Raw genomic sequence first — 25584 nt, forward strand, 5'->3', positions numbered from 1 at the left:
CTATCAAGTCCAGTCTTCTAATGAATGGACACACATAATCTACTTCCTTTAAACAAATTACTAAACTCCATTTCAAAAATTAAGAGTTTTCAGCCAATACCCTTCTCTTCACAAACACCAGTTACTTTAAAACTTTTCCCAAATCAACTGTGTTAATAGTTAAAACAAAGCTTCTAATTTCTTGTTTAAAATTGCACATGGCAACTTATTGCAGTTTGCTTTTGTGGCAGTTTTATTCTTGCACCCATGAACAATAACTAGGTATTTAGCACCTTGATGCATTTACAGAGGCTTTCATTATCCCCTAACACTTCATTTTGTGACTAATCTAGTCCACCTGGTTTTCCTCATGAGATTCAACTCCATCTCTTCTGCACATCTGCTTCCTGAACACGGGGACCAAGATCTCAAGATGATGTCTTTTACCTTTACACCAGACTTCCTTACACCGTAGGCAGTACTTTTCCTACAGTATCCTAGTCATGCAGCAGCCTTTATTACAACTGCAGTGCTTTGGCAGGTGAATCAAAAAATGATTAACTACAACACCAAGGTTTTCTCCATCCTGTTAATTTCCAGTTCACGTGCTTACAACTTAAACAACTTTTTCACTCCCTTTATTAGTTGCCAGGTATGTTTCCTCCTTTTCTCCATACCACTAAATTACAGTCAGTTCTGTTTAGGGAGGTTCTTGAGATTATCTGCTTTCAATAGCACATGATGATAGCCTGATCTTGGCTGGCTGCCAACCCCCAATCCACTGATGCTCTCACAGCCCCTTTTCAATAGGGCAGGGCTGAAGAATTAAGATGGTAGGGGAGAAAATCAGGGGGAGAAACTTGAGGGTCAAGATAAAGACAGGGAGATCACTTACCAATTACTGTCACAGGGAAGTCAGACTCAACTTGGAGAGAATCAATTTCATTTATAGCCAATAAAAACAGATTTTCAAAATAAGAAAGAGAAAACTCTAAACCACCTTACCACCCCTTCTTCCCAGGCTTCAGCTTCACTCCTTCATTCCTGACTCTTCTACCTCCTCCCCCACCCCAAACAGTGCAAGGAGGATGGGAAACGGGCTGCTCTCAGTTCATAACAGTTCCTCTCTGCCACTTCCTCTCTTTTTTCCCTGGTTCCAGCTTGGGGTTTTCCCCATGGGCTACAGGCCTTCACAAACTGCTCCAGTGTTCTTCCCACAACTGCAGCTCTTCAGGAACTGCTCTAGTACATGTCTTTTCCACAGGGCACAGTCCTTCAGCAAGAGATCATTTCACAGACCCACAGCTCCTGCCAGAAAAGCTGCTCCTGCATGGGCTCCTCTCTATAGGCTGCAATTCCTGACAGAGGCCTGCTCCAGCATGGGATCTCCACAGGCTGCAGCTTCCTTCAGGGTATCTCCACCTGCTCTCCAGTGGGTCCTCCATGGGCTGCAGTGTGGATATCTGTTCCAACATGGCCCTCCACGGGCTGCAGGTTCTACATGTTTCACCATGGTCTTCTCCAAGGGCTGCAGGGGAATCTCTGCTCCAGTGACTGGAGCACTTCTCCCCTCTTCCTTCTCTGACCTTGCTGTCTTGCAGGGTTGTTTCCCACTGCCCACTGTCCTCCACCCTCTTCCCACAACTGCTGAGCTTTTACATCTTCTCAAAGATATTATTGAAAAGAATAAGAAAATAAGAATAAAATTACTCTGAAAAATAAAAGTTCTTCAGTTGAGCACAAACATATTGTAAGTAACTCCATATTATTACTTAAATCTAGGTTGCTCAGCTCTAAAATACTGATTTAGAAGAGAATTCTGTATTATTGTATTATATGCTTTCAGGGATGCAAACCAGCAAATTTTTACAGGTTGGACAGCTGATGTTTAAAAACAGACATGGTATTTTTCTTGGCTGGACAGTAACAAGAGATAATGAGTCATTTTTGCTGAATTAATCTACCTGTCCCAGCCAATTAGAGCTAGTCCTTTAGGATGTCCACGGCATAAAAACAACACTATTCCTTCACAACAAGTTCATTGTTTTCCTTGCAACCATGAAAACTCTATTTGTGAGTCCTGGGATTCTACACCTAACTTTGGGATAGGCTTTATATTTTCAGAGAAGTTCTTCTGCCTTGGAATCCTGAATTTCCACTGGTAAAAGTCAAACTAGAGAGCAATCCTTGTGTATTGCCAAAAAAGCAAACCTTGAGAAACATCACCTCTACATAACACTAAACCCTGTATTCAAAGCAATATAAATCATGTACAAGACATATTAAGTCTGCCAGTGAGCTAAGCAAAAGTGTTATCAGATATATACAAGATATATCAAATGCCAGACAAACAGTCTCAGGTCACCACCCCAGGAAACATCCTGATATCAGTATTAAGTTTTTAACTACAGATAGGCAGCCATACTCCCAGAAAAATAAGAGGCACAGACAGCACTTTAAACTGAACAAACTTTCCTCCAGATGCCTTGAATTTAGGATGAGGATCATCTTCCTTCCCCATTTTCTCTTGCTTGGGGTCAGATGATGAAAGATTTGCAGACAACCTATAATGCTTGCTAGCCCATGAGAAAAAGTTGCTAAGACTGTGCAAACAGCAGTTTAATACTAAACACAGTACAGATCATTACGTGAAAACAAAACCCTTCAGCACAAAGCTGTTACACTTATTTCCATTTATTAAGAATAAAATGGTGAACTTTGAAAAAAAAGAATTTTTTTTCATTTCTTAAGAGGCTCACGTCTTTGTTTCCCCAAACCACTTTTCCCAAGAAGTAATGCCAAACTAAGTAAATTAATTCAGACATCTGTAGTACTGAACAGATTCCATGTTTATAACTTAAAATACGAAATATTTGTCTAGTAATTCTAAATGCAAAATAGCTTAAAAATACAATTCTTACTTACCAGTGTTTTCTGATTATCACGTCTCAAAATATTTTCCAGCTATTTGTAACAATTTGGAACATATTACCGCCTTTCTTTTTATACAGCACTACTGCTTCCTAACAAGTACATTAAAACAGCTGAAGTATTTATCAAGTCCTTCATATTTTTAATTTCATAAAAACTCAAATACTATTAGACTTGTGTTTCTAATAAAATTTTTCACTACTAGAAATACTCCAAAAGAACATAAGGGAAAAGCAAAGCTTTTATCCTGTATAAAGACGATCTTTTTCCTGGCAGAAAAAGAGCATTAAGAGCTGCTTTTTTCCAACAAGACATAGCTTTTCCTCAGTGGTTAAGAGAATAGAACCCCAGCACATAATCCCCCCTAGAAGAAAGTACACACATACTACCTGATTAGAGGAACAGCTTTTTAACAGTTTAGCTAACTATCCATAAGTAGAATGTAAAGAATAACAATTTATATGTGAATTTACTTAGCTGAAAATGGGTATGAGGAAAGGATTAGAAAACCCTAAAGATTCAATGACATAAGAAGCCTCAGTTCAGAGCTTGAACCAAGGTCAGATGCCAAGATACAGAATTTGACCCCTTTGCAACCAGAAGCTGCAGAATCCAAGCAGTCAGGAAAACAAACTGATGCTGAATAATGGTGACAAGAACCACTTTGACAAGTACAAAGTAAATCCTACATATAAAAGAATTTCAAGACACAAAAAAATGTTTAAAAGGTATTTTCTTGGAGAAGTTTAATAGTCTAGTAAAACTGAAGTGTACCTTTTAGCATTCAGATTTGTCATTACAATTTATTATTCACTCAAGTAACTTAAGATAATACAAAACAATATTTTAATCTATAGATCAAATACTATTTCAGGAAAGAATTAAGGAGGAAATATATCAATCATGTTACATTTTATGCACATTATTTATTTTTTTCATGTCACAATAGATAAAGCCAACAACTTAAGAAAATAAAATGCTATAGTATCTAAGCAGCATATATTTCAGCCAATTCTCACATATTTCTGCACAAGAAAGCTACATAATTTCTTGAGGTATGTTTGAGGAAACACTCTTGCTGCTAATGAGCCATAATATTGCATGTTGACAGTATTAGTTTAGTGGTTATGATGAGGAAAACAAACAGCCTAAAAGATGCAGTAATTCAGGCACATTGCCTAGAGTTTAAAAACATGAGTTCTAATTCTACCAGCCATATTTTTTAACTAAGGCAAATTATTTACTTTGTGTCTTAGTTTCATTACCTGTGGAATGAAAAGTGCCACTTAGGACAGTGGAAAATTTTGTGCAAATTTTACTTGAGAGTTCTGTATTAATCTTCAAAACAAAATTCAGACTTCAAATTAGAAATAGCCCTGCATACTATACTAATGATAAAGATGACCTCTACTGTACCAGTATAAACCATTTCACATGGCATTACTGAAGTTACAGATACTATATCTATAAAAATAAACCAAAAATAGAGTAAGGTAAGGTAGGCACCCCAACCTAGCAGTTGGCTCCAGAACTAAATTCAATTTTACAGATGCCTCAGACATGGAAATAGGCTTGAATTGTTGAAGAACTCTTGCACATTACTGACAAAAAATTTCAGAAATTGGGAAAAAAAAAAAAGCTCTGAGATGGTGCATTTATGTTGCATTTTAGATAAACACAATTTAATTTTCAAGACAGTCACAAGGGCATCAAATAGCAAAGATATGTAAGCAATGGAAGTATCAGATTTTAAATAGGTAAGAAATCTTCAACAGCATGAGGCAAATAAGTTAAAGGTAAAACTTTACTCCTGAGACAGCTCAAATACCTGCACACATGAACTCTAAAGGAGCAATATAAACTTTACAGTGTAGCATATCATGCCCCCTTAACTGCAGCTTAGACTTTGGCCACTACCTCATCAGCTCAGTACTTTCTGCCTTCTTACCCAAAAGCAAAAAAAAAAAAAAAAAAGGCAAAAGAAAAAAAGGAAATGTTAACCCTTTCATACAAAAAGTAAAGCTTGAACTACTATTCAGTGTAAAGCTCAATACAGTACAACGTATTGGAATTACAACCAGAAAAAAACAAAAGAGATAATGCACACTTATAGCAATATTCTGTGTTTCCTTTTCAAATGTGCTTGCTTATCACAGCAGATGAGAATACTAGTCATGAAAACAACCTTTAATCCAACTGTACATATTTCTTAAATGTTTCTATGTCTTATTAGTGGCATGCCTAGCTTGAGAAAAGAAAAAATATTCCGAAAGCATCAGGAAAGTAGTATTCCAAATTCCCCCCCTTCCTCATGAAAATACTGTGTTATTATGATACCGGCCAAGGAACTTGCACATTATGAAGGGGACAAAACCATAAGCAAGTTAAAGCAGTTGCTCCAAAAGTATTCTAAGCAAAGATATACAGCACATGCCAGTCTGCCTCATGTACTAGCACTAAATAAGTGATATGCTTTACAAATTACACTATGAGACAATGAATTGTAAAGAAATGAGATAGAACATTTTTAAGGTCTGATAACAGAAAGAACATTTTTTACGTCATAAAATGAACTTGGCAAAAATAATTCTTTCAACACTCCAAAGCAAATTTTTGCTGTATGGTACACATGTTGTCAAATCATTCCATAGTTAACTAAGGACTTATGTGTTATTGACAGCTAGTCCAGCAAAACCAAACCCATTTGGACTAATGCTGGGTCTTATAAGGTTAATGGAAAAGGTGTGTGTATATATATATACATATATATATATATATATATTTATTTATTTATGCATACACACACATACTTAAACATACTAAGACTTTTTATACATATATATATAAAGTACCATAAAAACTAAAAGCTTGGTGTACATATAATAAGATGTAAAAAAAATATGAATATATAAAAAGCATAAACTTTCTTGACCACTACAAGACCAAACTAGCATCTATTACCTTCCTTTTACCAGTTAATGTCAATAGGAAGCTGAGCAGCCTGTCTGTCCTTTTTAATGAATATTCAAAAGCAAAAGTAGGAGATGTACTATTCCAAAAGAGTATGTCTTTTTCATGAGAGCTTTGCAGAAAAGCTTAGCTAATCCAAATTCCCCTGTATGGGAACAAAACCTAGGCATCATTCTCCCTAGTGTTTTGCTTATGCACAGTATTGACAAGAAAATTAATAAATGAACATTGGAAAGAAAAGCACTGGAATATTTCCTTTTTCAAATTCAAGATACATACTTAAAACTACTTTTAGCTAAAAGAAAAAACCAGTAAGTTAAGGTCATTGCACTAAAAGCTGGCTCATTTACCTTCAAATAAACTGAGGTCTCTTCGTAGCCTTGGTCCATAAAGCCCTTCTAAAATACTTTCAAAACCTGGAGATAAAAGAAACATTTAAAACAGTAAATCAAAAGTTTCTTAAAAGAAAGCAAATTCCAGAGAACTGGCAATAAGTATCCTCAAATTCTAAGAGCAATTCCAAAAATTGTTACATTTATCAAACAAATATTTACTCCTTCCACTATAGTACTAGTCAATAGCATTAGAAGATAAAAATAAGACAAGGCAACTGCCATCTGCCCACAATCAGCCTATTAAGCCATGCCCCAACAACCTCATTAGACTTAAAATAACTACCACAGAATCCTAAAGGTGGAAGGATTAGCCTCACAGCTCTAAGCAAGTGAAGGAGTTTCTCTCTTAGCCAGAGAATTAGAGTCATATACAGAAAGATGAAAAAATCAAAAGAAAAAAAAAATCAAAAAAAAAAAAAAAAACCAAAAAACTTTAGAGATCAGAAACTTCTCATGATCTCCTGAAACTACATAATCTAAGCAGTCTAATATTACAAAAAATAGAAAAAAAAAAGCAAGCTTCTTTTGCTTCTGATACCATGACAGTGCTCTCTAGTCCTCTGCATCCATAAAAAACATTTTAAAATGGAGGATTAGATAAAGCCAATTATTTTACAGATTTACCAGCTAGTCTGTTTAGGTATTTGGTGAAAATTAAATACTTCAATAAGGGTGATGAGACACAGAGCAAATCAGATGATTGATAAATAAATAAAAAAAAATTTAAAACCCCAAACACACAAAAAAAGCACATGACAACTGATGAAATATGTTGACAATTTACAGCATCAATATAACAGAAGTTTTGTTCAATATAGAAAGTTTCCAAGTGCCCCCCTTTCTCCTTCCAAACAATAAGCTTATTTGAAAATAAGAGGATAATTCAAAGCAGCATTTGAAGGTTCTCATTCTTTATACTAAAGGCCTGTCTGTAGCTATTTTGCTGTACCAGAACTTTGCAAGACTATTTTATCATCACACCACATAAAAGATACCAAAATCTTCAGGAAACAACTTCTATCAACAAAGAACATTCAGAAGCACAAAATTTGCTCATCATGTGATGTTTTTTAAGACAACACAACATCCTGTTCCCTCCCCAAAAGATATATTTACTTTTTGGTTTAGATTGTATGTACACTAGTATAAGGAAGAATAAATATGCACCATATTTGAAGCAGACAAGGGAAGCTATCTTAACACATAGGAGCTGTTCAGTTCAACAGGTCAGATTTTGTTAAAATTTCCTTTGCAAAGCAATTTTAATATATGGACTATACTGTGAATCAACTATAACCTCTACAAATCTGATATTTGAGACATAAATGGATTTATATATTTGTATCTTGAACTATATGGATTTCATTTTCCACTTTTGTTTGTACTAAATACAGTACCACGAGACAACACAAATTAAATGACAAAACCACTGTCCTCTAACAAATATATATACACACATCTTTTAAAGAGCCTACAAGAACTAGAAAGCAAAAAGTCCAAAACCAAGGCACACACTAAAATTTACCTTAAAGCATCATCCAGCAACTCTTAGATTTGATGTAATATAAATTCACATCATATTAGCATTGCACATATTCCCTGTTCTTCTGGCTTCAAAGAGTTACAGTCAAAAAAGGCAAGAGAGAGGAAGCCTGGAGTTAAGATAGCAATTCTCCAAACACAACAGAGCGGAAATACAACTCACACCATGTGTATTGCCATTAATGTTACATACTGTAAGCCATTTTAGGTCAGCAGCTAGTTACGTTCTGCCAAGTTACTGTCCCTGGGTAAAGAAATGAATGAAGCAGCACTTGGAGACTACTCTGCTTATTTCAAATGAGCAAACAGCAACTCCTGTTTTTCAGGACTTCATCAATCAAACAACAGGAAGCCTGTTTACCATCCCAGTCAGCACCCAAAACCTCCTTGGTCTTTGGATACCTACCACCCTGTGGAGGGTGGTACTTGTTTCTGCCTTTACTTTTGTCTTTACCTGCCTGCCCTACTACCTGCTCCTGCCTATGCAAAACCACGAGTGCAGAAACTCAGCTCTGTAAACAGCAGTTTGTCAAAGAAAAATGCAACCTCCAAACAGACTTCCATACAGCTTGTATTGAAGATGGCAATTAGCACACTGTGGGAGGTGTTTTTTTTTTTTTTTTCTTACCCTGAGGAAAGGATACACCAGCCTGCTTCTTTGCTAATTCACTAAACTTAATTCCATCCTACCCATCCAAAGGGCTGCTTCTCTTCCTGAAGTATTACAGAACTTCTCCAAGGAACCACAACAGACTTACCCCGCCCAATTATTTGCTTCCTCACCTTTGGACACTGGATGCCTTCTTTTAAAAGAACACTTACTTGTACAGCCTAAGAACATCAAGAGAATCTTTTTCCAGACCTTAGGCTAAAAGTTTCCCAGAAAGTATCTGTGTTACTTCCATGCTCCACAAAGTACTACAGCCTTTCAGCAGAATTGATACAATTTTAGTTTAACCTAAACATGAAGATGTATCTTAGTTTCTAGTACTAATGAATGAATGCTGGCACCATTTCCTAAAATGTAACCATCTGGACACAAGCCGTTCAATGAATTTGTTTTTCTTCTTGAGTCAGTATGCTTAACCAAACAGTAGCAGCAGTTTCTTTGGAACTCTCCAGAACCTGAAGAGCCTACAGAAACCAGTCAGAAATATACTTTGCTTATATTTTTAATGATTCACTAATGGGAAAAATTTGCTTCAAAAAAAATTTTACAGAATTTGCTGTCTCATGGTGGTTGATTGCCTATTTGATTCCAAACTGTCTTTCAAAACTCTTACTCAAGATCTGACACTTTCTAGCTCCAAACTGAAAAGCAACACTTGGCTCTAGTAACTTGCAATACCCCACACTGTCAAACCCCCTCTTTCTCTAATAAATTTATTGTATCTTCATGTAGAAATAATCAGTTTTCTTTATTGTCTGACACCTTTTAAAATCCAAGATAGGTTCCTCCAACAATCTTCATAAGTAGAAACGGGTGATAGAGCAAGTCTCCTAACCCAGTTACAAGCTTCCACGGTCTGTATTTCTGAATAAAGCTGTGAACAGGGCTTTTTCCCCTATATTAACTCTCCCTCCCACCTCTCCCCCACCACCTATTCTGCTTTCCTCACTCGGGGCTGGGATGGGACAGGAACTCCCACGAGGAGGGAGGCTGAAGCTGTGACCTCGAGCAACAGGAAGGGGGCTCTCTTTTTCCATCGGTAGCTATTTGGGTACCAAAAAGGCAAACAGCCCAGGAACAAATTCCAACAGGTTTGGCATGTAAGCCATGGATCACAGCAAAGGCCACCAAAAGGAAGGTGACAGTAACTTACTTGTACAGCTTCTGCCCAGCAGCTAGACCGGCTGTCTTAGAAGTTCAGCTCTTGCCTCTGGTCCAAACCCAGAATGTTACAGAGAAACTCTTATGGCTCATGTGGCTGTTGAAAATATCATCTGTTACCCATCTACCTGGCCACCATAATAGTGCTAAAAGTGATCTTCAGCAGACCAGAGCTAACTAAAGGAGCACAGGGGCAATGCTGAATGACACCAGCTGTCAATGTAATAAATAACAGAGCCCAGGTGTTGATCCAAGGTGAAGGCTTTCCTAGGGCAAACAAACATCCTATGGGATCAACAAGTGACTACATGGCTGCAGGCAGGACTTCAGCTCTTATGACATTAGGATCCTTAAAGAAACAGTGCTGGAGAAAGACAGGATCTATTTGATCATGCAAATCATCATTGCCAACAGGCTTGCCTCATAATGAGGTCTTCAAACTATGTTTGTCAGGAAAGTGGAGACTGAAGCCTAGAAAGGAAAAGAATGGCAGAGAGGGCAAATGCACACAAGGACCTTACAGTCCTCCTGAAGATGTGGCATAAGCAGGAACACACCTTAAGTAGCTGTATATGAACCTATTCAGCAGAGGAAGCAAGCACCAGAAATTATACACCAGATCACGTGACAATCTTACAGGTGAGACAGTTCACACAACTGCAGTGGATGGATACTGGCTTTTATGAAAGGGGAAGTGAGAAAGTCAAGGCAAGCATTTAGATTTTAACTTCAACAAATGGAGCCTTAATGTGGAATGGGCTAGAGGACAGTTAAAAATCTACAGGTGAGGATTAAACCAGGTGAACATCATTGTGAACATCTGTTACAGACTATATAGACTGTCAATCAAGAGTAAGTAGATGAAGTCTTTGTAAAACAAAAATACCCCCAAAAAACCATGACCCCCCCCCAAAAAAAAAAAAAAAAAAAAAAAAAAGGCTGCACAATCACCAAGACCTATGCTGGAAATGCAACATGCCAGTGCACAAGCAACTCAAGGGGATTCTGTGGTGTCTGGAGGACAAACCTGCCTAAGATGATGGACAAGCTTAATAGGGGAGGCACTATCTAGTTGCCACTCATCATTAACTAAGCGATAATCAGTGATCTAACAGTTAACAGTGGTCTTGGCCACTGCAGCCATGAGATGGAATGCAGGATCCCAAGGGAAGTGAGGAGCTTGAATAGCTGAATAATTTTCTGTGGGCTTAGTAGCTACTGATTTACATCCCTCCCCCAAGATATGGGGAGCACAGTGGAACTAGAAGTGGGATGCTACACTGTCTTGTCTAAACCAGAGAAGTCTCATATGGGCCAAGGGTCTATGGCAAGGTTTTTATTGAGTTATCTGACTAGTTCATAAAGTCAAAGAAATTGCAAGGTGAAGGGCAATTACCACTACTGAGTGATTAAAAAAAACCAATACTTTGTAAATAAATTCCAGTATGTTAAGTGTCTCTACCAGTTTACTCAGATTTAAAACAGGATTATTAAGTCCAAAGGAAGCCTTTAGACTGTCTTCAGAACTTTTTATTTAAGATGGTAAAGAGAAGCTATCTTTCAGCAGCTCACAAAGCTTAAATCAAAGTTTTCCATAATGTTTTATCACTGTAACCTATTTAGTGTCATCTTGAAGCCCATCTACACATTAGAGTGCAACATATGAACAGTGCAGGCTGTAAAATTGTCATGAATAAAACAGAGTAATAATTAAATGGATATATTCCATGCAAATTTTCAACACTGTGCACCTTATACACACTTAGAGGTACTCAAGTAATATACCGGTACTCTTCCTCACGACCAGATAGAGCCTTTCTTCATCCTACTCCTCAGCAGCAGCTGCATGGCTGTGAATTATAAAAGCCTTCTCCATTCAGAAACTCAGAAGCAGCCATGCAGTCCCTGCAACTGTGGAAGCAATGGATAGTCTATGCTGCAATAAGCCTAGACAAAACCACCAGGTGAAGACTGACAGAAATTTTAATGCAAAGTTGGTCTAGGTTAATTTTAGACACATATAGTAATTGAACAGTCATACAGTACAAATAGAGGTCAGAGAGGTTTAGCTATACATTGGCTGTGGTTTTTCCAAAAACTTTATCTCCATAATGTTTCTGAGAGGAAACAGTTACTCTAGCCTCAGAGCTGAATTCAACATCCATCTCCTTGCCTCCCCCCATTCTCTAAGTGAATTGAGACTGCAAATATGTTTTCAAAAAATTTGAATGACTCAGACTATGTGTTAGAAAAATAGCCAAAAAAAGAATAAATATCACGTAATAAATAGAAGCTGACATTTGACTACCACTTTCAAATGAACCACTTGGCAGGTCTGAAGATAGGAGCAATACTTACTCTACAGTTGGGAAAGGGAACAGAAATATATGCACAGGTTGTATTAAAAAGTTTTTGATAGGTTTGGTGTGTGCTACATCATGTTAATTTCTTGATTCCCCTAACCTTGTATATGGCCATATTAACTCCCAAATTTGTATGTTCTTTTCAAATTTTCATCCATTTCATAAAAGCAGATATATTTCCTTTCTCCTTTGTCTTTTTGTTTCTTTATTAGTATTTTTTCTCTCCACCTTTCCATGTTGCTGTTTAAGAAGTAATCAAATTCTAGGGCTTTAGCTACAAAGCTTTTTTTTTTAAGCCTATATTTGGGACATTTTATTAAAATGTAACCATTTTTAGTTAAAATTTTAACAAAGCATTTTTATTTGTTCTTTTACTCAGCACTAGAACACAATAATACTAATCTCAAGAAGTGCCTTACAAAACTTGTACAAACTATAATAACGACACCAATGACCTCACAGTAAGCCACCTAAAAAAACCTCTTGCTTATACATGCTCTCCCCTCCTCTGATCTGCTGCAGCTTTTCCAATTCAGGAAAGTATAAGCTTTTTATCAGTTCATCTGCTTAAAGATAAAAGTGCAAATACTTCTAAATAAATACACTTCTGGTATGACATTTTTCTAAGCCATAAAGACTGTTTTATTCATACCTCTGGATGCATACCAGAAACAGAAGATTAATGCTCCTTACAGGGATAGAAAAATTTAAATGAAAGAGGGAGATGCTTATCAAGATTGCTCATCTGATTGATAGTTACTGCTCTACTTTTCATCTGATGTGAAAGGTTACCCTTTAGATGAGATCCTATTGTCCTAAGTTGCTCGATGTGTTAAGGAATTTGGAAGATTCTGGGTACATGCAAATTAAGTTCTGCTTCCTGTCTTCTTTTCCAGTGTATCATCAGCTAGGCACGGGCTAAGACTGCTGCACACTGCTTTGAAGGACAGGGCATACATGTGTATTTCTACTACAATGAAATGAGACTTTTAGCTTTAAGCACTATGGCCTCTGGAGGCCCTGTAGGAAAAAAAGAACGTCGAGGCTCTGTAAAACACAATTCTGTTAACCCACCTAAGAAAGTCAGCAGCACTGTATATTGAAATCTTCACAACTTCTGTATGCCTAAAAGTTTACTTCCATCACCCTTCATTTTGTAGCTTACTACACCAAGAATCACATCTGAATTATGGTAGTTCAAGTTTTTTTATTGAAGTCCAAACCACTTATTTAGCTTCTTATATAAAATCAGGCCTCACCCCTGTTAAGTAACAAACATCAGCGAGGAAGATTCCTTATTTTTTGAATTCAGTATTCTCAGCAAAGAAAAAAATTAAAATTTGAAGAAAAAAAATTGCATATTTTATGCAGTGTGGATTTTAGCCCATTAATGTTGCTTTTAAAATCAAAACTAATGTGAAAGTAGGTTCAGAACTGCCCATTTCAATTCTTAAAAGGCTGTAGAATTTAATAAATGGTCTTTAAAATGTAATTAGGAAAATCCAAAGAATAAGATTACATTTAATGAGATTGAGCACTGTACTGCCAGAGACAGCATTAAAATTAAACTACACTTCTTTTATACTTTGGTGTGGTAACAGCTACTGTTACTTTACCCAGTTGTTAAAGGGACTTGATAACCACTCATGAGTTCAATTTCTGTTTCTGCATTTGCCTCTAAACACTTATCTAGATGACATATGAATTCTGATCCCATTCTGAAGTCATACAACCTATATTTTGAGCTGGTATTTCTTGATCTACGAGGACTATTACATGATTTGTATGAGGAGTCTCAGAATCACATTGGAAAGAAATTATGGACAAGTAAGGACTGAAAGATAGCTCCTGCACACTGGTTTATGCCCCAACCAACAAGCCAACCTCCTCTATTACCTGCCCCCTTCACCTCACACACACTTTAATTTAAGTAGCAGTAGCTTCATGCCAAGGTATAACACACAAAGTTCTGAGCTAAAACTTACTGACAAAACTGACATTGCCATGAGAAAAATAAATTCAGTTTCTCCCCACTATCCTTGTAACTTTGCCCTGTTTCATGCACCTGAAAAGTGACTCCTTTTGAAAACAGCATGGAATTCAAAATAATACTGTATCTAAATAAAAAACTTCAGTTCTTCTTCTCCCCATTCTTTATATTTTCATGACTGCATTATTTAGCTTGGCCCAGTTCAGGAGTGTATCTGGAGGAACTTTTGTGGTTTGCTTTACAAAGACAGCTACCTTGGATTAAACCAATCATACCACAGACAATTCAGCTTCATTGGTTTTGTCAAATATTAGAACTGCCTTTAATTTTTTTTTAATGTACCCCAGGCAGACAAAGCACCAGTTGCAGCTTCCCTGAAAGAAAATCTTCCACTTTTCTTCAAATTCTCTCTCAATAGTGTTTAAATATTTACTGATAAATATTATTTATCATTAAAACAGGTGCAAGAATAGGAAATAGTATTTTGTTTTGGCTTACTTAAAAAAGAAGTCATCTGCCTTTCTTACAAGTTATCCCTTTCACAGGAAAGAGACTTGGAGCTCATGTTTAATCATCTTTTAGCTTCCAATCATGTTAACTTACAGCCTTCTGAAGTATACACCTATATTTTCCAGGTGCAGCTTGCACTCTGTTGTCTACCATTATTTGCCACTACAGAAGGGAATGGGTTTACCTGAAAAATGGCTACCTGCTCCAAACTCTTGCACCTTTTTTTGTCTCCAACTGACAGGAAAATAAAATTAATTACATCAGAAACTCAAACCCTTCAAGAGAATGTGTTTTATTACTCAGCCATCACCAAGCTCCTTTGATATATTAGACCACTATTAATTATGTAAAAAAATATTTTATGAGCTTTCTGCAGCTCTAACTCAAAATTTTGAAAAAAAACATAAAATAATTACATCCATTTTTTAATATACCTAGTTACCTTTATCCCACCATTAGGATATAAGCAGAAATTCCCTTAGAACTTGTTAAAGCAGAATACTCTGTAGGGAAGAGTTATTTTAATATTTTATAGAAATGGAACAGTGTGTTTAACAGAGAAATTTAAATTAAGCATTAATATCTGTGTCTGTTTCTTTTGCCTCTCCCTTCCTTCCACAGGTCAGCAGCTGTCCTTTTTGCTCACTGTTCTCCCCTAACCATAGAAGGATTAATAATTTTAGTCTTGCTTATATATTGAGAAAAATCTCAAAGTCACAGGTTTTTGTTGTTGATTGTGGCTTGTTTTAGTTTGGTTCTACTTATATATTTGTTTTTAAATCTACTACTACACAATCAGGAAAGGATTGACTATTGTATAAAAACAACTGAAGCACTGAGATAAAAAGAAAAAAAACCCAAAAATACAAATCCACAAACCAGTAATCAAACACTCAATCACCTTTTTGCCATTTATACAAATGGCAAGAAAAAACAAAAAAAAGTAACTTGCTAGACAGAATATTCAAGACAGAAAGCATGACAACAGAAGCAAAAATTATTATATCTTTATTCAAACATTTTATTTTTCCTGTTTGTAATGTCACTATAGAATATCTGTTGTTAAAATACATTATTTGATAAAGTGTTGGTCAGATTATCAGGTAAACAGCAACCCATTTTTCTTGCAGAAAAATTCTTGAGACTTAATTTAGGACAGATTTTTGCATAGGAATGGAGCAGGGCAGGGGCTTCTGTTGAATATGCTGTCTAGCTTGAACCCATTTCTTGCTTACAGCACTAAAAAAGTTCTCTTATAATAGAAAGTTCTGACATTTAACTTAAAACACTAATTTTCTTTACCATATTGATTCAGTTCCCTGAGCAAACAGGAACCAACATACCAGAGATTCCAAAATGAAAGGGAGGAAATCCTCTATTTAGACTCCAATACAAATTCCAAAGCATAGCTAAAATGATGCTTTTCCTTCTCTGCAAATCTTGACTCTAAGAACTAATGCAGCTGAGGACACTGCTGCTGCCAGCAAGACAGGGTCACCAAAACTTGAAGTGAGACTACAGAATCACATCAGTTCTAACTGCTTACTTTTCACTTAGCATAAAAATCCTTGGTTCCAACTCTCTATGCTGTACTTTATTGTGGGGATGAAGACAGTGATGAAATATAGTTTCAGAAAAACACTATGTACATCAAAAGAACTCACTGTAACATGCATTAAGCTGAATACAAAGCAGGAGACTGACACTGGCCATACCTCAGAGGCAGAACAAAAAGAGGAAATGTTGTGCCTCCCCCCCAATTGTTCACAATTTTAAAGAAAAGGGTGGCAGCCAGCAGGGGTGGGAGGGGGAAGTTTTTGTAGGTTAAATAAAGACTGAAATTTGCATCAACTTCAGGTATTTATAAATCACAGCAAGAAAAATGAGGTCCAATAAAAAGGGAAGCAGTTCCATTCTCCAAAGTAATCTATGTCAATGTGTCCTTGCAGACTTATAAACAGGAGAGCCCAACATGATGCCTTTTACTATACCTTCAGACATTGCCAAGGTTAAAAGTATATTTAATGTCTAATGTAGAAGCCAGATATTCTGAGAGACTTGTGTTATTTATAATTTAAAAGGCATAAGGAAGACACTTCAGAAGTGACTATGCTGCTCTGTGGATAGGGAGACAGAAAAAGGCTTCCAAGTGACAGTTACTAAAACTTCATTTCTGTTCTCTCTAAAAACTCTTTGAACAGTAATCTAATCCCAGCTGCTGCACTGGGACATTTAAATATGGAATTGGTGTGAATATTGGTGCTCAGACTGAAGCTTATCCTGCCTTTCTTTTTCCAAGACACTACATCAGAGCTAGATGGATACCAACTGTTACCCAGAACAGTGCTGGCAATAATTTGACCAGTTCATAGCTTGTATCCTTAGAGAAGGGAATTCAGAGGGAGGAAGAGACTCTAAAAGATTACATCCAGCCTGGAAAAATGCTCACGACTCCCTCATTTGGCATCAATGTAAGTGTTTTATAACATGAGGAGAATAATGCCCAAGAGTAAGACATAGAAACAACTGTCACTTTCAGAAAACCATGTGCCTAAAGCCTGTGTATGTTTCTTAATTATCATTTTAAGATTTACAAGAGGACTAAAAAGTTTGGCTATTTTACCTAATAAGTTTAGAATTTTCAGACAAACTCTTTTCTTCTACCTGAAGGCCTAGCCAGATGTTCACTAAACAACAGAAAAGTCAAGTCCACAGCAAGTCCCTAACAATGAATAGGTCACAACACTGTTTTATCACTATGCAGTATCACACATCCAAGCAGCATCTGGGAGAAAGTCTAGGAGTCAACCAACAAATAAACAGGTCTTGCACACTTCCTGGATTATAGGAATCAAAGAACACTGGGCTTTCCACTACGAAAAACTTTTAGAAAAAAACAGTTATCAGAAAATCCCCCCAAAAAACAACAGACAAACAAAAAAAAAAATCAGAACATTCCTAGCCTGATGGGCTTTTGAGGAACTGAAGCTTAGGATTCTGTGTTACACCATGTGTCTACTGTAAGCTAATGAAGTTTCAAGCCTTCAGAGCATTCCATGAAACTGCTGCCTGACACTAAGTTTTAAAAGGAAGAGGAATTTCAGAAGAGATTCAGTTTCAAGGAATTTTTCAGGTTTCTTTTCAATTATAATTTCTGTGTCACTCAAACAACCTGTCTATTTCCCACAAATAGCTTTGAAATTATGAACTGGAAAAAGTCATTCATCTCTTCCAGCAGATTCATCTTCCTCCTATTCAGAAATGATTTGTTATTGAGAAACTATTTACTGGTTTCTATTATTCAGAAAGTTTGGAATTGACTGAAATCCTGCAACTAGACTGCACTGAAATCAATTGACACTCTTCCTACCCGCTGAAGGTCCAGAAGGAATAGCTTCTTGTATCAGGCTACCAAACTAACACAGTGAGTGAACTATCAACTCTATAAATCTCAGCGTCAAATTCTTCAAAATATTTGTTTTCAAACATATCATTAACACAAATGCTGAAACCAGATCATTAAAAAACATTCTAGCAATCCTAGAAGTATCACAATGTTAGCTTGAAATGAGTGGAATATACCTTTTTAATAGTAGTTAATTTCTTAAATTTGTCTTAAGTTCACTTTTCTGCATTTTATAATACCTATGGCATGTATTTTCACCTTTAATTTACAGCTTCTTTATACAAATACCTAGTTTTAAAAAAATAAACCAGCAACAGCCCCCCCAGGCCCCTCTAACAGCCATCATTTTTAAATCCAGGCAGAATCTGGCTTTGCAAATTAGACACAATTTAGAGTCAGCAACATGTTAACAAGAAACCAACTTATATCTATTTAAAAACTTCACTTCAAAGAAGAATTTTTAACTATGCTTACTTTATCTAAAAAAATATGTTCTGGTGCTCAAGTCTAAAACTGCAAGTGCCTCAGATGCTCCTGTAAGATTGAAAGAACTCAGCTAAACTGTGATTTCAAACCAGTTCTTAAACATGCTCAGTGAATAGAAGATGACATTGCTCAAGGCCCGTAGGCAGTGTATCTCAGCTTACAGGTCACGGACAACCAACCTGGAATCTGCATCCATCAAGCCAACATCTGCTGCAGTATTGCAGAATATACTGAAATGAATAGACAAAAGTTTTCAACTGTTTAACTTTTGATTAAGAAGGCTGAATAATTTCATTTCCCCCTGGAGATCAGAAAAGCGGAAATACAGAAATAAAGACCTTAAACACAAATTTTAGCTTCACATTGGGTATTTTATCACATAAAAGGTACCACGTGCAAGAAGAGAACAGGAAAAAGTCTCTGGGATTTGCTTTTACTATTTAACACAATTCTAAAGCTTAAGCAGGTGCGATTGGGGTTTGGTTTTTTTGGTTTTTATTTTTTGACTGTCTTTTTTTTTTCTTTAAGCAATTAGCATGCATCTGTAAAAACTTTTTATAAACTTCCTCCCAGTCATTAAATGGCACAAGATAAAGGAGAAAATGGTAAGCTTCAAAGTGTGGCACTTGAACCCATCTGCAGTGGAACAGAATTCATATAGCACTGAAATGCAACCATACACTAAATATGAGAATTTACTGGGAGATTTTTGTAACAGTTTTGTATTAAATTTCTGATTAGACTCCATAAAAATCACATTACTAACAACTGTCCAACCTGAGTTGGGGAGCAGGAAGAACACCACAATGGAAAATCAGATACATTTTTAAGTACCTAGTTGCAAGATTCTGAATAGTTGAATCATGTTGGGAGCAGACAAGAGCTCTTACACAAGGCAGATGGGTTTAAACAGTAGCTATCCTGTCTTAGAAACACTCTGCTCCTTCTGTATTCCAGCACAGTCTTTTCCTTAGCAAAAGCAAATATTCATTATTTCCACAGACAGTAATTCTCACTATTTGTTAGTCTGCTTTAAAAACAAAGAGATACTTCTTCACTTTATACTATGCAAAAAAAAAAAAAAATTGATGTCCCTATTTTATTCCTTAAAAAACCAACTCGGCACAAATTCTGCACCAAGATCAAGTAGCTGAAAAAAAAAAAGGATTCAAATAAGTTGGTTTGGGGTTCACTTCTTTTTCTCCATAAGAACCATAAATTATAAGATAAATAGAAAAGCCAGAATCTTTAGCAGAGCTCATTATTCCACTCACAGTTTAGCGAGTTTCTTTGACCCAAGACAGCCATAACCCATTGCTTCCCACAAGTCTCAAACAAGACAAAACAAGTACTTTGAGCTGATCTGTAAGTAGAGCACTTTTCCCTCTTAATGAAACAATTTGGAAAGACAATTGCAACCACTTAGGAAAACCAAGTGAACTGCAAGGTCAATAAATAGGATTTCTTAAATGAAAGATGTGATTACAGTCTGCATTTCCAGCAAGAGGGAAACTTCTGCAGGAAAACAGATCAATCTCAGTACCAGCATTCTGGAAAACTTATACTAAGTTACTTATCTGGCACCAAATTTCTTAAATTAATCTCATAGGTCAAGGTCACTCATATCTCTCACACAAAGAGCAAAAAAACATGTATTACTTATCAGAAAGGTTGAAAATGAAAGAGGAGAAAATGCCTGTTTGCCACTTGAGATGCTGAATGCATGAAGCTGTCGAGTATGCAGTTTGCAACTACCCTGAATGCCACTTAACCAGGTCAGTTGAAGGCAGGTGGGGAAGTGCGGCACCACATAGAGCAAAGGAGAGTTAATAGCTCTTCAAATACACCATCCAAATCACTACTAAGTAACTGCACTCACAAACAACAGTAGAAGAGGCTGTTTTGGCTCTTTGTGGTTTACGATGCTGGTGGCTGAATGAGGCAGACAAGGTGAATTACTCAATTCCTCAGTCTGAACAGATGTCAGCATCTCAGACAACATGAAAGAGTGGGAAATTACTTCAAGTTACATCAAGTAGCAGCTGTCAAACTACTACTCTATGTGACAACCTGGAATAAAGGCCTTATAAAGCCAGGTGTGGGCCAGCAAAACCCCTTCCTGAACCACTGGACAAGTATTCTTAAAGTCATCAGTTAAGAGACACATGCAGCAAGTAATATCACAGACTTCAATAATGTAAATTCATCATGCAAGTTTCCTCAGGTCACACTACAGTGTGATTCTCTCACAGTTTAGTCTAACTGCAGAAAGCATTGACCACTTAAATAAGAAATCCACGATACATTAAATTTTCAGTTCAGTCTTTGAAGGTCTGTGGGACAAGGAGTGCTTGCCAGAGGTGACAACAGTAATTTAGACATGACCGATTTACAGACAAACACTTGCTCAAAAACTCTGTTATTTTAAGATTTACTAAGCAGTTTAATATGAATTCTCCAGTGAAGCACTGATGTTTTGTGGAGAAGCTCTAGCTTTAAGAAAAAGTTCTGTTCTGTGCAAGTGACATAGTGAGGTACTAAGGACTATAGGCTCATTTACCATTGCTTCTGAGGGCTGTGCACAAAGCTGATCTAGGGTCAGTACTGAAGTGCAGTTTTTCACATCAGCACTAAGCTCAGAGCCCTCTGGACAATTCCAACGTTTCAAGATAGGAACCGACACCACAAGTTCCAAATGGATCGTTTTCTTATTAAATCCTATTTCACTAGGGTAGAACCCATTTGTTCAGGAGTCAGTAGACTTCAAAAAGGATGCAGATGGGAAATAAAGATACTTTCCAATATATCCTAACCAGTCTGATGGGCTTGTTGAATAAATTCTTTCTGAGAAGGTATAATATCTGGCATTTCAAAAGGAAGGCCAATATGAATTTAAGGGAAGGTTTGTTGCTGCTATTTAAAAACCAGTAAGGGATTAATGCAAACTGCAGTAAGAAAAATGAGAAAGGCCAAACATCAAGAGCCACCTCACATTTCTGAGGTCCTTAGAGAGCTGTGAGGGCTTGGTGACACGGAACAGGAGTGCATGTTTTTGGACAACACTATAGGAGACTGGTATTAAGTGCTTATGGCATATACATCAGTTAGAATTAGGAGAGATGTGTTGTCATGATTTAACCAATTTAAACACCAACTGGCATCTCAAGACAAAACTTTGTAAGCCTGCAGGGTATTGTGCATGTAAAATAGGCACAGAACTGACAAAAAAATGGGGAAGACAAGAACAAGTAATACTGAAGGAGATGGTCTAGCCTCAAGAAGACAATCTCCTTCAGAGTAAGTTTTACCTTGCTAAATACATTTAATCAACAGTTAAAAGAAGCATTCAAGTACATCAGAAGTTCTGACTCATTGCATCAGAAAAGAGTATGATGCAGGCCTCAAAGATAAACAAATGACATTTCATTTCACATCTAATTAAATGACATGCAGGAACATACCTGCAACGAAGCAAAGAACCCAGTAAGAGATGCACAGTTGGAATCACTTTGACCAAAGGATCTCACTTCCTGACAGATCACAGGACAACTATAACTGAACAAGACTTAGGCATCAACAGAAAGAGGTGTGGCAGGACTTCAGTCAGGACAGCTTTGAAACTCTCTAAATATCACAGGAAGATCTCTGACCTCAGAAGCCACAACAGAGTGGAACACACAACAGGTGGCAAAATTCCCAAGTAAATAGGGATCATAGAACAGGCTTGGAAGGGACCTTAAAGCTCCTCTAGTTCCAGCCCCCTGCTGTGGGTAGGGACACCTTTCAAAATGGCAGAAGTGAGTTTATAAACCTGATTTCCCAAACAGCCATTGTACTGTATCACTTTCAAATTTGTTTTTAGTCAAGTACTACTCATGAAAGTTGAAGGATGGAAAGAAGGACAGATATGGTCCAGGAAGAATAAGAGAATTGAAGGAGCATGTACCGGAATCACAGGTAACTCCACAATCGCTGCATTATTTAGCTGATAGCACAGTAAACTTTTGAAACAGTTTGTCACATCTAGCACTCAAGCCCATACACAGAACAGTCTAAGGTAGCAGTAAAACTCAGATTCTCTTTTTCTTCCCTCTCATCAGTGGCTAACACCAGAATGACCTACGTTTGAACTAAGGTCACAAAACAGTAGCCATTTGATAATCCTCCCCATTTTCAGATTAGGGGGCTTAATAGCTACACTTAAGTGAAGTCAGATCTTTGCAGTTAGCTGGGCCTTGCTGCGGCACACTCTGTTCTATGAGCCAAACTGCCAGCTGTAATCACAAGCAGGGCTCCTTTAAAGCAATCTTCTATAATCTACATTATATATGGCAGCAATACTAATTCCTTGTTAATCAAAAGACACCCAGCAGTTTTACAGCAGTAACATTTTAACCTGGCATTACTAAATGGTGTAGTGCTTTTCCAATTGAAAAGAAAACTTTTAAATAAGATACACAAAGCTTTTTGACAATAGTTATGAAAAGGAGGAGCATATTCAACTCTAGATCAATTACACTGCCCTCTGACTTATTAGTGGATCATCAGACTAGAAATGTACTAAAGCTAGTTTATAAAGCTAAATATTCCATAAAATTCCATAAAAGTGGAATTATGACAGTGAGAACTATTATTCACATGTAAGACTAACTAACTAGCCTTTAGTTAAAATGATTTGAAGAAGCTGGGAGCTGTGGAGGGAGGAAGATAAATACTTAAAATCTGAAAACTTAGCATTTTTTAAATAAACTAGCAATATTTTACAATAAAGCACACTGAAAACCAGTATTTTTTCCCACTGAACAGCACTTTTAGCATGAGTAATCAATGGTGCCACAAAAGCTAGGATGTCTCATAATTGCATATCAGGATTCTACCAAGTTGAAGAGAAACTGAAAGCAAGGAACATAGTTAAAGAGGTCACAAATTCAGTGAGCTTTCATTTACCAACAAACTTTAAAAAATTTAAAAACAGGAAAAAAAATTACATCTAGTGACATTTACCCAACTCACACTCCTGCAATGCGCTGCTATGGAGATACAAGCCTGGATAGATGTTGAGAACCAAATGCAGGAGCAGTAACTGAGATGCTAGAAGAATTTTGCCAAGAATAGGATGTTTATCTAAGAAGGGGTTAATCCAGCTTCTCAAGATACTACTCAGGAACCTGGACTGTGCCAGAAGTGGAAACAAAAAAACCTCCTGACAGGTGGCTCTTTGATCTGCAGTGACATACTGCTGACCACGCCCCATAAAAAGGAATTCAGCCTCCACAGCTCAATGCATTTCTGCAGATTCAGAGTTCTCTGCTCTTTGCAATACATCATCTGTGCCCTTACACGCTCAAACAGATGAGCCACTACCATCCATCTTCCCTACTCTTCCCTCACTTCTTCCTGGCTTCTTTATGCCTGTAGTAAATAGAAGGATAAATCTGTAGATTAGCAGTGGAAAAAAAACAGATGTATCACATAACTTTACACCCCCAAACAAGGTTGTGTTTGATTTCAATTTTGCTTGGTTTTGTGCTCTGTGGTTTTTTTCCCTAATGTATGGTAGCCAAATTTAGAATGCCATCTTACTTTTCACAAGTTTGATACTTTACATGTGAACCACAGCAATTCAGTTCTCTTCCAACCTCTATTAAGGTTCCAACTTATCTTATCAAAGTTCCCACCAAGCACACTGAAAAGAGCAAAGTTCAAGAATAACATAAAAGACAGTAATTCTAACTGGGACAAATAATTTTAAGTTAGTAAAGTCTATAAAGCTCTGCCTGACCTCTACATAAACACACTGAACTCTAAAGGTTAGAACAACAACTTACTTTGAAGCCTTGATACTTGAGTCTTAGTCAAGAAAAAGGGATCCATTGTAACCATCTACTCAAAACACCCATATAATGTAGCTGAAAAATAAAGGCAAGGGTGGAAAAGGGAAAGAAGTACTAATTTTTCCCATTTTAGCTATAGGCAGTACAAGCCCTAGCTATTTGAGAGTAGGTGGAATACAGCTCCTCAACAGCATACCCTGATCTGATAACTGATCAGCATACACACCTATTATTACTTCCCTCACATAGCAAGGCAGTTCAGGAGACTCAGCTAACAGAAAACCAACCCAGAGCAACAACAAGAAAAAAATGTACAGTAGGCCTCCCAGGCTAACTTAAAACAGAAGGGCAGTTCACTGCTACACCAGACAAGTTCTACTACAAAGGGAGAACAAGGGGAAAGATCTTATTGTTAGTGGTACTGTATTCTCTCTCATCAATAGTCTTGTTGGTTAGGAACACTCTCCAGCCAACTTACATACTTCAAACATCCCAAAATTTTGATAAAATAAGTAGTTGATAAAAATCAGAAGCTTGTTCTCCCCAGTAAATCCACTTACACTTAACTCAGGGAAAAAAAAAAAAACAGGTACACTGTAAACCTGATTGGAAAACTGATCCAAGTTAAACTAGATCTGACCTTTTCTTTCCTCTTCTTCCTCCTGCCACGTTTCTCCTCCTGTTTTCTAGGTTAGTGTTAAGCTAGATTACTTTTACAGCTTGGTTTGTTGAACTGTTTAATAAATGAATGCTCATACCAGTCAATATAAATCATGAAGGTAGGTACAGTGAGTTCAGAAAGAAAAACAACAATACTGTGACATGCATCAACAACAACAAAAAAATCCCCTGAAAGTTACCAACCTCAAGCATTAGAGTGCACAGTTACTAAATGCCAAATCAAGGGAAGAACTGAGAGGGAGTTGCAGTGACTTTGTTTGCACTCCATGGTTTTGGTTTACACAAGTTCCAGCTTAGGAAATTCTCAGTGCCTATAAAGTAGAAAATCAGAGTTTAAATTTCTCAACTCTCTATCAGCACATAAAAGTAAACAGCTACCATATAAGAACATACAATAAGAAAGTTCGAGCTATGCCTAGAAACACTGACAAAGATTACAGTAGTTCCTGGAACATTTAAAAATCGAACTGCTTCCACATACCAGTATCTAGACATAGGGAGCACCAAAAACAATCACAGGTTTTATCAACACTGCTGAAGATATGTATATCTATTTGCATGCCCAGCAACACATTTCTGTTCCATGTACAAAGAATTCAAATCAAGCACTGCATGCATGCAACACAATCCATGGATTAGTCTATGTAGCAGGAACAGTTTCATCTT

General features: G+C 36.9%; 1 protein-coding gene across 14 annotated transcripts in view; it reads right to left on the reverse strand.

Annotated features, from left to right (window-relative positions):
* Window positions 1-25584, reverse strand: part of LCORL (ligand dependent nuclear receptor corepressor like) — an 81528-nt gene that overhangs the window by 49921 nt on the left and 6023 nt on the right. For 12 of the 14 annotated variants that reach the window (XR_010998588.1, XR_010998591.1, XR_010998590.1 and 9 more), the window contains exon 2: window positions 6231-6296. Coding sequence is in view for 7 of the 14 variants with exons in the window: in XM_068188756.1 (XP_068044857.1) it covers window positions 6231-6296 (66 nt within the window). In the remaining 7 variants the exon portion in view is untranslated. Of the gene's footprint in view, window positions 1-6230; window positions 6297-23743; window positions 23816-25101; window positions 25214-25584 lie in introns of those variants that run through there. The other 2 variants (XM_068188761.1, XM_068188760.1) reach the window with 2 other exon arrangements.

The sequence above is a fragment of the Anomalospiza imberbis genome, chromosome 4 (genome assembly GCF_031753505.1).
Source record: "Anomalospiza imberbis isolate Cuckoo-Finch-1a 21T00152 chromosome 4, ASM3175350v1, whole genome shotgun sequence".
In the NCBI taxonomy this organism is placed as follows: domain Eukaryota; kingdom Metazoa; phylum Chordata; class Aves; order Passeriformes; family Viduidae; genus Anomalospiza; species Anomalospiza imberbis.